Raw genomic sequence first — 12,166 nt, forward strand, 5'->3', positions numbered from 1 at the left:
ACTGCCCTGCCAAGCCCAGAACTTTTTTAAAACCCCAGACTGGCCTTTTTAAATTCCAGGAACAGCCGCATCCCAGCTTGGGAGGCAGAGACAGGAGGATTTGTGAGTTGGAGGCCAGGACAACCAGGGCTATTACACAGAGAAGCCCTGTCTCAAAACAAACAAAAACAGGAAAGCTTCCAGGAACATAGTGATAGTGATGCATATTTCACAGCCCTTGTTCTTGCTGGTTAGTGAGAGAAAATAGAGCTTGTAAGGAGTAACTAACCCCCGTTTGGTAGGCTCAGACAGCAGGGGTCAGATCACGAGGCGATCTGTGAGTTGACAGTTGAAGGCCCTGCAGGGTTTCACCACGGAGCCAGAAAGAGCAAGTGTGTGCAAAGGTGAACAGAAGAGTGTGCCTTGAGAGCTGCCGGGAAATGCGGTGTTGCTGGCCCTGCTGAGTAGCCTGCAGCGGGGTAGGGGCTGGTTGTTGAGAAGCCTTTGGATCTTCATACCGTCGGCAGTCGGCATTGAGATTACCTTGCTGTGGTCTGCAGATTGGCCGTGAGTGGTGAGAGAGAGAAGAGGCTGACCTTCCTTCCCAAGGCTCTCGGGATCTCGTATCCTGACTCTGATTCCAAAAGGAGGGCAGAAAACGGGACGTTAGGGACCCCCGCACCCTGGCAGCGCCCCTCGATGCTCCTAAAAGACTGCCTGAGACCACCGTTCACTTCTTGGTCTCTTTAATTTCCCCGCTTTGTAATAGGAATGTAAGAGCTAATTCCGGCAAAGTGTGCTTTGTGCATTTGTTGTGTCTGTATGTGCTCACATGTTTTGCACTTGGAAGGTCTCTATCAGGTGCCTTCCTCCATTGATTTTCACTATATACCTTATTTTTAAAATAATTTCATATTTTTACATAATGCATTCTATTTGCTCTCTTACCTCCCACCCTGTAAGCACTCCCACCACATCTTTTTTTTTTTTTTTTTTTGAGGCAGTGTCTAATCTTACTGAACCTGGAGCTCACCAGTTTGGCTAGAGCAGCTGGCCAGAAAGCTTTGAGGGTCAGCCTAGTGTTTTCTACCATGTCCCCAATGATGCCACACCTTTATGCGGGTGCTCGGGAGTCAGTCACTTTATCCAGGTCACTTTATCCTTTATGCAGGAAGCACTTAACCCTCCAAACTCCCCATCTGCGAGAACATAGCATTCACACCGGTTTAAGTTTGTTCCAAGTGCATTGCAGAAAAGCATGCTGTGTGTCAAAGAACTAGCTGTCTTTGGGAGCTTACCATGTTCTGCTCTGGGAATATTAGACTCTGTGTTTGAAGTTAGGTTACTTTCCAGGGATTCGGGGGAGGGGAAAGGAAAGCTGGTGTGGGAATAGGGGAGCTCTGCAGTGAGGGAAGTCGTTTACAACATACATTTTCTAGAACTGGCCCACAAGAGCAGAGACCTGTAAAAGGCAGAATTAACTCTGTTTCCATACTAAATGGCTGGAAGAGTATTAAACTCTGAGTCAAGCCATCCTACTTTAAAGAGATGTCTTATGATCATATCTGAGTGTAGGGAAATCTTAATCGTCACTAAAACAAGGGAGGATAGATACCATTTTTCCCCAGGCAGACATTGCTCGGCAGACAGCCCCAACCCTGCAGGCTCCCGTGAGTTAACTTAGGCTCTTCAGAGTTGTCTTTTCAGCCACTTCTTATATCCTAGATAATCGTCTATTGTTTTCTGTTTGCAGATGATTGTGGATTGTTCTGTGGGATTAGAAGCCGCATCTGTTGTGATCGGAAAACTCCAGGAATAACCGCAGACATGGATGAACAGGCTCTTTTAGGGCTAAACCCAAATGCTGATTCAGACTTTCGACAGAGGGTGAGTCCGCCGATTTAGTCCTTAATCGTGCGCCACCACAAATGTGCATTGGAGGGTTTAAGCAGAAAGCACATCTGACTTGAGTAAACATTAATAGGAGCCGACAGATTTGAGGTGGGTATGTTCTGAATATTGAAGCATCCTGATGTTGTGATGGATAGTTTGTTAAATGGGCTGAACCAGGGTGCTGACACCTGACCTGTGAAGGCAGGTTCTTGTGCAACATCCGACATTTCTTTTGTTGCAGAGTTGTAACAGTTACAAAGGCAGAGACCTTTTTGCAGTACCTTAGTGTATAGTGTATCGTGCTGTGTTCTACTTTCCCATTGCTTGCCTTGGACTGGAAATTGTCTCACTCTTGTGTTTTGGGCAGCTAGCCTCCTTGGTATTTAGTCTTTGCACACTGGAAATAAGCAGATTTGATATGCCACACCTTTTTCCCCCTCTAATAATTTATTTAACTTCATTTTTATGTGCATTGGTGTAAAAGTATCAGGTCCCCTGGAACTGGAGTTACAGACAGTTGTGAGCTGCCGTGTGGGTGCTGGGAATTGAACCCAGGTCCTCTGGAAGAGCAGCCAGGGCTCTTAACCGCTGAGCCATCTCTCCAGCCCAATATGCCACACCTTCAGTTATATAAAACAATTTTGTGACAAGAAATCCATTTGGAGGTGCTGGTCTACTTGGGTAAATGTAAGCAGTTAAACCCGATGTAGCCTATATATATCTACCAAGGACTTTAATTGAGTGATAAAAGAAGACACTAAAAGAACAAGCCTTTAATTAATTTTTAAAGACATGAGTGTTCTGAAGTTTAGGATGGGAAGAAGGAGGGGTTTTCTTTCTTCCTACTCCTTACAGCAGAGTAGAGACCTTAAGTTAGTGATCTCTCTAAGCATTACAGCAGTATTGGAGTAGAAACTTCTTTTAAAATGGTCTTTAAAAAAAAAAATAGTACCTCTCAAACAGTGTCTGATGCTATGATATGATATGGTATGATATGATATGAGCCTCTGCTGATAAATAAGTAACTAGCCCACAAATATGTCAAATAATAGGAACCTAGACGTCAGTATCTCAGGAACCTAGAAGTCCAGGCTTTTTATATATGAATGGTTATATTTTCAAGGGATTTAAACCAGCTGCTTTCACAGTAGCTGAGACATTGCAGTCTGACCTTTAGCCTACCTTGATGTTGCACGATGGTCATAATTAAAAGCTTTTGGCTGTTTCATATATGGCAGGTGATTGCTGGGTTTGTTTGTTTGTTGATTTATAATGTTTTTATTAATTATGTGGGGATTTCACATCATGCGCCCTCAGCACACTCATTTCCGGGTCCTCTGGGTTTCCCTGGCCTCCAAAACCACCTCCTCCCACAAAAGAAGGGGAAAAGTTCAACTTGTGTTGCCCGTGTACTCCCTGGAGCATGGTCAAACTCCCAGTGGCCAGCCCCATAGAGAAAACTACTCCTTTCCCATCCACCCCTTCCAAGCTTCAGCTGTGAAGAGCTACACTGTAGCATCCTCATCATAATTTTTTATTGATTGTTTGGGAATTCCCTGTACGCACCCCAGTGTCATTTATTTCCCGGTCCCTCCATATTCCTCCTTCACCCTTGATGCGCCTCCAAAAAGAAATTCTAAAAATGTTTAAAAAATAACATTTCAAAACCAAAGCAAACAGCACCCTCCTCCGTCTTGCCAGCCTCCATCACCCTTTCATTTGTCTCAGTGGCATGGGGAGCTGCGGGGTGGGGTGTGTCTCCCAGTGTACCCCTTTATCCACACACCTTTACCTACAGTTGCTCCTTGTGATGAGTTGGTCATGCTCAAGGCCTCTGGCTTTTGGCTCCTATCACAACTTTTAAGAGTTGTTTTCGATGGCTTTGTGTCTAGGCTGTTAACCTGGGAATTGAACCTAGGCAAGACCTCTTAGTACTGAACTTTACCCTAGCTTGTTTTGGTGTGGATTCTGTTTGTGAGAGCAACTTTCACTATGTGGGGTCCCAGGGAATCTATCGGAGCTGTCTTCAAGCATTGTTCAGTTTGTTTCATGCAGCATCTTGCTGTATTGCCCAGACTGGCCTGGTACTCACCTTGAACTCCCAACAGCCCTCCTGCTCCAGCTTCCAGACCGTTGGAGTTACTTAGTGCAGTAGTCCACCATAACTAGTTTTTCTTTCTTTTAAGAAATTCTACCAAAATTCTGTATTGTGCCAATGGCATATGTGTTGATGTCGGGGACAGCCTGGTCGAGAATCATCTCTCTTCCCACTTTTAGGTGGGCACTGACCCAGTCTCAAGTCCCGCGCACGCAGAGGCAGGAAGTACTTTTTCCCTCTGAGAAATCTCCTCCGCCCCTTTTCTCTGCTTTCTTTTGTTTGTGGACTGGTTGGGCTGGGGAGGGGGGCGGGTGTTAGTTTTTTATGTATCTATGTGGTGTGGAGAGAGCATGGTAAGCCTACCATGGGGGACGTGTATGTGTTCTGAGGACAGAAGTCTGTTTCCTCCACCAGGTGGGCTCTGGGAATGAAAACTCACACACTAGCGCTCTCTTGCTAGCTCTGTTACATTGTTTTGTTTGAGACAGGAGACAGAGTGTAGCCCAAGCTAGCTCAAACTTGATAGGCAGCTGAGAATGACCTTGAGGTTTGTTCCCCACCCCATCTACACTTGCAAGTACCTAGATAACAGGCAGGCTCGGCCACACCTGATTATTCGCTGCCTAGGATGTAGCCCGGGCCCTATGCTAGGCAGCACCCTACCACCTGGGCTGCTTTCCTGTGAGTGGAATATTAGCCACATGGATAAGTGACTTCATTTGTTCACTGTCCTAGCTCCTGGAATATTCCCAGTGGTAGTTGTGGGTTTTATAGCAACTCTGACATTACTAAGGATTAGGGTCAGGTCTCCCAAGACTGGCCTCCACTTGAGATGAGAATTGTAAACCCAGATCATCTGAGCCAGGTGTTGGTGGCGCACGTCTTTAATCCCAAGTGCTGCGGTTAAAGGCATGTCCCACCACCGCCTGGCCCATCTGTGCCTCTGATGTCTGCCTGCTAAATGAAGGAAGAAGACCAAGTCCTTTGCAGATTTGATAATTGGTTACAGGGAGTCAGGACTCAGAAAGGCAGTGTCCTTAGTATGAAATGCAGTGTCCTTAGTAACGCCAGCTTGACATAAAGGACACAGCTCAGAACCAGCCAAATGGAAGAGACTGTGAGAAGGGCCAAGGCTTCTGTGTGCTTGCGCCTCCCTCCTAGCACCGGAAAGGGCTCACTAGCCTAGAAGGTAGGGCTTGTTAAAGAGAGTGGCTCCTCTCTCCCCTCTCACCCGCTACCCTCTGTCCGTCCTAGATCAGTCACTGGCCAGGAAGTTCTGTGCGTTTTTGTTTAGCATTTACTTACACCGTGCTTTGTGCGCCCTCCATAGACCCCTCTACGATTGTAGGTGCCTTAATATTGCACGTGATAAGCTGTTGGGCATTTATATTTCTTTGCCATCTTCATAACCCGGTGATACCCGCAGGTCGTTTCTTGCAGCATCTCCTTTACCACAGAGAAACTGTTGTGGGTGTCTGATAACTGGTCACTGGTCTATTTCTGGGAACCATCTGGACTTTGCACATATTTGGAAGCCTAGGTTGGGTGTTTCACTGACATATTAAACCCAGATCCCTCTTGATTATTGGTTCGCTCCACACTTTGTTTAGTATGCATAGGGCATCAGAATTCAGAACCGTGTTGCTTTGTGTTGCAATCTTTCAGGCCCTGGCATATTTTGAGCAGTTGAAGATTTCCCCAGATGCCTGGCAGGTGTGCGCAGAGGCTTTGGCACAGAAGACATACAGGTAATAAAGGCAAATGTCTGTAGACTGTGAACATGAAGCATTTTAAGTTTCTCTTGGGAAAGTATTTTCATAAAAACATTTTGTGGCTTGCTCTTTAGAAAACTGTTATTAGCATGAAAAGAGGAAAATAGCAAGCCAATTTTATTTATTTATTTATTGGTTGATTGATTGGTTTTTTGTGTTGCTTTGGAGTCTGTCCTAGAACTAGCTGTGAGACCAGACTGATCTCGAACTCGCAGAGGTACACCTGCCTCTGCCTCCCCCAGTGCTGAGATTAAAGCTGTGTGCCACCAATGCTCAGCTTTTTCTTTTGTTTGTTTTGTTTTTTGTTTGTTTTTGGGTCCACCCCCCCCCAAACCAAACCAATTTTTGAGCCAGTCCTGAAGTGATTTTTCAGTAAAACTATCTCCTGTTTTTGTAAATTTATCTATTTTTGTTGTATTGGTGTTTTGCCTGTCTGTGTTGAGAGTGTTGGACCCTGGAATTACTGATGGTTGTGAGCCACCATGTGGGTGCTGGGAATTGAACCCAGGTCTCTGGAAGAACAGTGCTCTTAACCGCTGAGCCATCTCTCCAGCCCAAACTATCCTCTTCTTTATGTGTATTGTGCCCTGGAATAGGCTGCAGTAAACATGTCCTTGTCTTACTGTTGGAAGTTGCTGAAGGAGGCGGTCACTAATGACAACTTAATCTAAAGTTTTCACTTAGAGTATATCACTATTCCGTTACTATTCTTTGGTGTTGGGACCACGGTCCTGTTGATGACACTCATAATAAGGTCCACCGGGGACGTTTCCAGCATGTGCCTCTGAGGCGACTTCAGGAAGGGCGAAAGCAGGGTCTCACCCCTCTTTCCCGGCGGCTCTTCGGTCCTCTGATTACTGACACACAGCATTCGTGGAACGCCTTCCCCTGCTGCACGGGGAGGCAATCTGGGCAGTCTTTCTCATGCAGCAAACACAGTTTCATGGAAATAGAAGCCATTATACTCACTGCCTCCTGAGTTAAGGTAGCTTCTTGTTAAGGAAGAAAACTCGGCATAGTTGAAGCTCGTGGAAAAGAGCCAGGCAGCAGGACACAGGCAGCCGGCTGATGGGAACAGAAAGACTCTCGGCTTTAGTGATGGCCCTCTGCATGGAGTTTGGACCCATAGTCCTGTTTGCCTGCAGCCTGCTGTGTTTACTGAGTCTTGTTTTTCTTCAACATCTTGGAGTGTCTGCATTCCTCGTTGGACTGCTCTTACTTAGGAGACAGTGTCCCCTCACAAAGCCTGTCTCGCACACCCTCCATCCGGACTGAGCAGATCCCTGGACTCCAGAGGAATTTTGTTAGAATAGTTGGCTGTGTTACCCCTAGAGGGAGTTAGACAGTGGATGGCTGTTGGGTTTTTGTTTGTTTGTTTTCTCCCATTGTACACAGGTGGGTTTACTTGTAGTTTAGTTTCTTGTGTGAACTGTGAGGGCGGACTGAGTGCTCCTACCCTGTTTATGTTGAGTCTGCCTGTAAGAGATGAGGACTGACCAATGCCTACATTTCAGGTAGGCCGTAGACTGCATCCTTGGTTTGGTCAGTCTTTTACTGCTGTGCTGTTTTGCATCTTACATCTTCCTAACTGTACCTAAGGTTAAGCACGGAAGTTTTTGCAGAAACCTTGACTCTACACATTAGAATTTGGGGCAGTGGCCGCTACTTACACCGTGCTGTGTTGAGGGCGCGTACCGAGCATGAGACTATGTCGCTTATGACGTGTTAAGGGTTCTGCCATGCGTTGTGTATTTAGAGAGCTCTTAACCCTTTGAACCCAGGGCTTGGGCCTGTGGCTGGTTGGTGAAGCCTTTGCTTGTAATTCATGAAGCCCTGAGTTAGATACCCAGTGCCATGAAACAAAAAAGATAGCAATAAAAGTGAGTAAAATGGAATTGCAGGTAGACAGCCAGGCAGGAAGCCTAGCTTTAGAACCCTTGCGGTTGTTACTGGTGTTTTGCCATTGTTCTCCCTCCCCCCCCAATTTATTCTCTGATTATCTGACTTCTCTGTTTTGCTCTTTCAGTGATGATCACATAAAGTTTTTCTGCTTCCAAGTACTAGAACATCAAGTTAAATACAAGTAAGCGTTTTCATTGTTTTTAATCTCAAAGATTTGTTGAAACAGCCGTGTTTTAGTTTGTTTTTCTGTCCTTGAGGAAGTCAGAGTACAGATAGCAAACTACCAGTGTAATAATTGTATCTGGGCTACGAATGTGTTTTGAATTACTTAGATGGAGCTAGCCAGTTTACAGGCTCACTCTGTGTTCCACAGTCCACAATGCATGGCTGGTTTTTAAAACTCACGTAGCTGTCATTTGCTTGAGTGTGAACTGAGCCACAAATCTGAGCTGGCTGGCTGTGGCCCTATCTGTCAGGCTCATCTGTTCGTTCTTTGCAGTTGTGTATTTTAGGCAACCCGGTACGGGGATGCCGTGAAACTGTTGATAGATGAGATTTGCATTCAAAGCCACAGACAGCAAAGTAGTCTGTCGCTCACTCTCATCCCTTTAACAGGTACTCGGAGCTCAGCACAGCTCAGCAACAGCTGATCAGGGAGACGCTTCTGTCGTGGCTTCAAGCTCAGGTAAAACAGTTCTTTGCATTTGGTTTGTTTGGCACCTTGGCCAGCCGCATCTTCTCCTGTACTTAAAGTGCTGGCCTTGGCAATAATAATTTAAATTGTATTAATAACCAAACCCATTGTACCTTCCATAACATGTTATGGAAACTTCTTTTTGGAGACAGGGTCTCACTTTGTAGCCCTGGCTGGCCCGGTACACCTGTCTCTGCCTCCCAACTGCCAGGGTTAAAGGCACTGCCACCACACCTAGTTGAACCTTGACTATAAAAAGTGATTTATTTGGTGCACACCTTTGATCCCAGCACTCGGGAGGCAGAGGCAGGTGAATCTCTGTGAGTTACAGAACTAGTTCCAGGACAGGCTCCAAACCAATACAGAGAAGCCCTGTCTTGAAAAACAAAAAACAAAAAACAAAAAAAAAAAAAAAAAAAAAAACAAAAAAAAAAAAAAAAATAGGTAATTCATTTTAAAAATATTTCTTTTTAGCTTTTCATTTTTTCGTTACGTGTATGTGCGTATTTCTGTGTGCAGGTATGTGCACCTGATTGCAGGCACCCATAGGATCCAGCAGTGGGTGGTAGACTCCTGGAGCTGGGTTGTGGTGGCTGTGAACTGCCCGTTGTGGGCTGTAGGAACCGAACTCAGGTCCTCTGCATGAGCACTTAACTGCTAAGCCATCTAGCCCCTGGTGTTTATGGTATTATTAAACTCTGGAACCCTACCTGCATCTTTGTTTGGTTCTCACCAGTTGCCTGTGTCGACAGCCTCTTTACAAAGGCCCTTTTAAAAGGCTAGGAGAGTTGTTCATTCACAGCATATTTATTTTGGTTACTTTTAGTTAAGCTTAACATATAAAGTTGCGAACGTAGTTAGACTGTTTTCCTTTACAGTCCAGCAAAAGAAAAACAATTGAATTTTTTTCTTAGAAGAAATTCAGTGGTCTGGGTGGTGGTGGTGGTGGTGGTGGTGGTGCACACCTTTAATCCCAGCACTCAGGAAGCAGAGGCAGGTACATCTCTCTTGTCAGCCTGGTCTGCACAGTGAGTTCCAGGACAGTTAGGGCTACACAGAGAAACCCTGTCTCAGGGAGGGAGGGAGGGAGGGAGGGAGGGAAGGAAGAAAGGAAGGAAGGAAGGAAGAAGCAAACAAACCTTGGTTCATGCTTATATCTCAATACTTGGAGGCAGAGGCAGGAGGATTGTGATTTTGAAGCCAGCCTGGAGTTTAAACAAGTTAAAGGTCAACTTGAGCTGCATACTAGACCTTGTCACATAAAAACAAGGCCTGGGCTGGGCCTGGTGGCTCAAACCTTTGATCCCACACAGGCAGAAAGTCAGGTGGATCCCTCTGAGTGAGGCCAACCTGGGCTGAAAAGGAAGACTCTGACCCAAAACAGGCATAGGGCCCCCTGCCCCCTATCACCCCCCCCAGGGGAGAGGTAAGGGTGGGCTGATCTCTGGTGGAATGCTTGAGTAGCATACAGATTGATCCCCAACGCTGCAGGAAAATACAGATTCTAAGAGGCAGTCGTTATTCACGGGCTCACCTCATGACCACTCACTTGCACGAGTGGGTAATTTTGCAGTTTGCTGTGGTACCACTAATCAGTGTTAACGATTGTTTTTTTTTTTTTTTTTTTTTTCAAACTGATGAAAAATAGAAAAAAAAAAAAAAAAAAAAAAAAAAAAAAAAACTAATGTAATTAACTTCATGGCTATTTCTGTTTGCCAGATGCTGAACCCACAGCCAGAGAAGACCTTCATACGAAATAAAGCAGCCCAAGTCTTCGCCTTGCTTTTTGTTACAGAGTATCTCACTAAATGGCCCAAGTTTTTTTTTGACATTCTCTCGGTAGTGAACCTAAACCCCAGGGGAGTGGACCTGTACCTGCGCATCCTCATGGCCATCGACTCAGAGCTGGTGGACCGCGATGTGGTTCACACATCAGAGGCGAGTAACTTCCCGTGTTTTATAGGAAAAATGAGCATACGATGAAAAGGACAGGGATTTTTTAAAAAAAATAATTTATATAACTTTATTTTATGTGCATTGGTGTGAAGTTGTCAGGTCCTCTGGCACTGGAGTTACAGACAGTTGTGAGCTGCCATGTGGGTGCTGGGAATTGAACCCTGGTTCTCTGGAAGAACAGTCAGTGCTCTTAACTGCTGAGCCGTCTCTCTAGCCCAGGAGTCTTTATCTTTTGCATGTTCTTTTTATTTATTTGCCCCCTCCCCACCCCACTCCACCCCAAGACGTATTTCTCTGTGGAGCCCTGGCTGTCCTGGAACTCACAGAGATCCGACCACCTCTGGATTAAAGGTGTTGGTCATCCTGCCTGACTCTCTTGCATGTACTTTAATTACAAATGTACCTAGCATCTTGAATTGGCCGACAGTGAAATTTAACCCCTCTCACCGATGAAGACTGAAATTAGAGCACAACATGAGATTTTAAAACTAAGGCGGTATGGACACCAGTCAAGTACACGTTGTTTTGCCTTCTGTCTGTCTGTCTGTTATGTGGGGCTAGTAATTTACTGTAGTGCCAAGGAATCTTCATGACTGGGGTGCAGTGCAGCCTTAGTCGAGCGTATTCCTAACGTAAGTAGGTACAAACTGCCTATGAAATAAGGGAGCCCTGCCTGGTGTGCAGGAGACCCCGAGTTTGATCTCTGGTGCTTCAATATAAAAGTAATTGGTAAAGAATGTGGGAATTTTAGCTCGCTTAGCAAACTGGGGTAGGGTGGCCTCAAGTTGGAGGCTCTCCTGAGTTACATACGGAGAGCCCTATCTCATAAACAAAATCCCCCACTGGCAATAGCTTCAAATGTGTATGATATTTTTAGGTGATCGCAACTACTGTACATCGAAGTCATTGCCGTCCTTTTCTAGATAGCTTAAGTGTCATTTTTGTATGGTATTTAGAAATAATTTCACATGGTTCTAATTTCTAAACAATGCTTGTTTATAGTTTGTATTTAGTGAATGAAGTCTAGCACCAAGGAATAGACCGGAAGAGGAAACCCCAAGAATCACAGGATGTAATTTTAGAGCAGATAAATAGGAAGCCGTGGCGGGGACTGCCTCGCAAGCCTGGAGGTTTCGTGTAGAGGAAGTCACTGTGTGCAGCTGTACTTGGATGTCTGGCGCTGTGTCCTAATATCCTTGTCTTTTGTGTTTTTAGGAAGCTCGCAGGAATACTCTGATAAAAGATACCATGAGAGAACAGTGCATTCCGAATCTGGTGGAATCGTGGTACCAGATTTTACACAACTACCAGTATACTAATTCAGAAGTACTGTGCCAGTGCCTTGAAGTCGTTGGGGCTTACGTCTCCTGGATAGACTTATCCCTTATAGCCAATGATAGGTGCGTACGCCTGTGACTTGTGCACTGAAGACTTGCGTTGCTGTCTAACACTGGTGAACTAAAAACGTTAATGTCTTTATCCCCATCACCAGGTTTATAAATATGCTGCTAGGACACATGTCGGTAGAAGTTCTGCGGGAAGAAGCCTGCGACTGTTTGTTTGAGATTGTAAATAAAGGGATGGACCCTGTGGACAAGATGAAGCTGGTGGAGTCCCTGTGCCAGGTGTTACAGACCGCCGGGTTCTTCAGCATTGACCAGGCCAGTGCATCTCTTACATGCAAGCTTTGAAAACTGTCACAGGCACGGAAGTAATAGGACTTTCTCCCCCCTCGAGTTTTGGGGGTGTCCTTGAGCTGACAGTAAGCCGCTATATTCCGAGAGGCCTAACTAATATCTGTGGCGTTTTCCTTGCACACTTGGTTCGCCCATTCTGACCGACACTTTCCTATCAGAATGGTGCGTGCAGTTT

The 12,166-nt window shown here is 45.5% G+C and overlaps 1 protein-coding gene across 1 annotated transcript in view; it reads left to right on the forward strand.

Moving 5' to 3' along the window:
* Positions 1–12,166, forward strand: part of Xpot (exportin for tRNA) — a 39,989-nt gene that overhangs the window by 2,100 nt on the left and 25,723 nt on the right. The window contains exons 2-8 of the mRNA XM_051176169.1: positions 1,733–1,866; positions 5,636–5,718; positions 7,769–7,825; positions 8,260–8,329; positions 10,058–10,276; positions 11,510–11,694; positions 11,787–11,955. Of these exons, the coding sequence (XP_051032126.1) occupies positions 1,807–1,866; positions 5,636–5,718; positions 7,769–7,825; positions 8,260–8,329; positions 10,058–10,276; positions 11,510–11,694; positions 11,787–11,955 (843 nt within the window). The 5' untranslated portion in view covers positions 1,733–1,806. The remainder of the gene's footprint in view (positions 1–1,732; positions 1,867–5,635; positions 5,719–7,768; positions 7,826–8,259; positions 8,330–10,057; positions 10,277–11,509; positions 11,695–11,786; positions 11,956–12,166) is intronic.

This window comes from Phodopus roborovskii, unplaced genomic scaffold, assembly GCF_943737965.1.
Source record: "Phodopus roborovskii unplaced genomic scaffold, PHOROB, whole genome shotgun sequence".
Taxonomy (NCBI): Eukaryota; Metazoa; Chordata; class Mammalia; order Rodentia; family Cricetidae; genus Phodopus; species Phodopus roborovskii.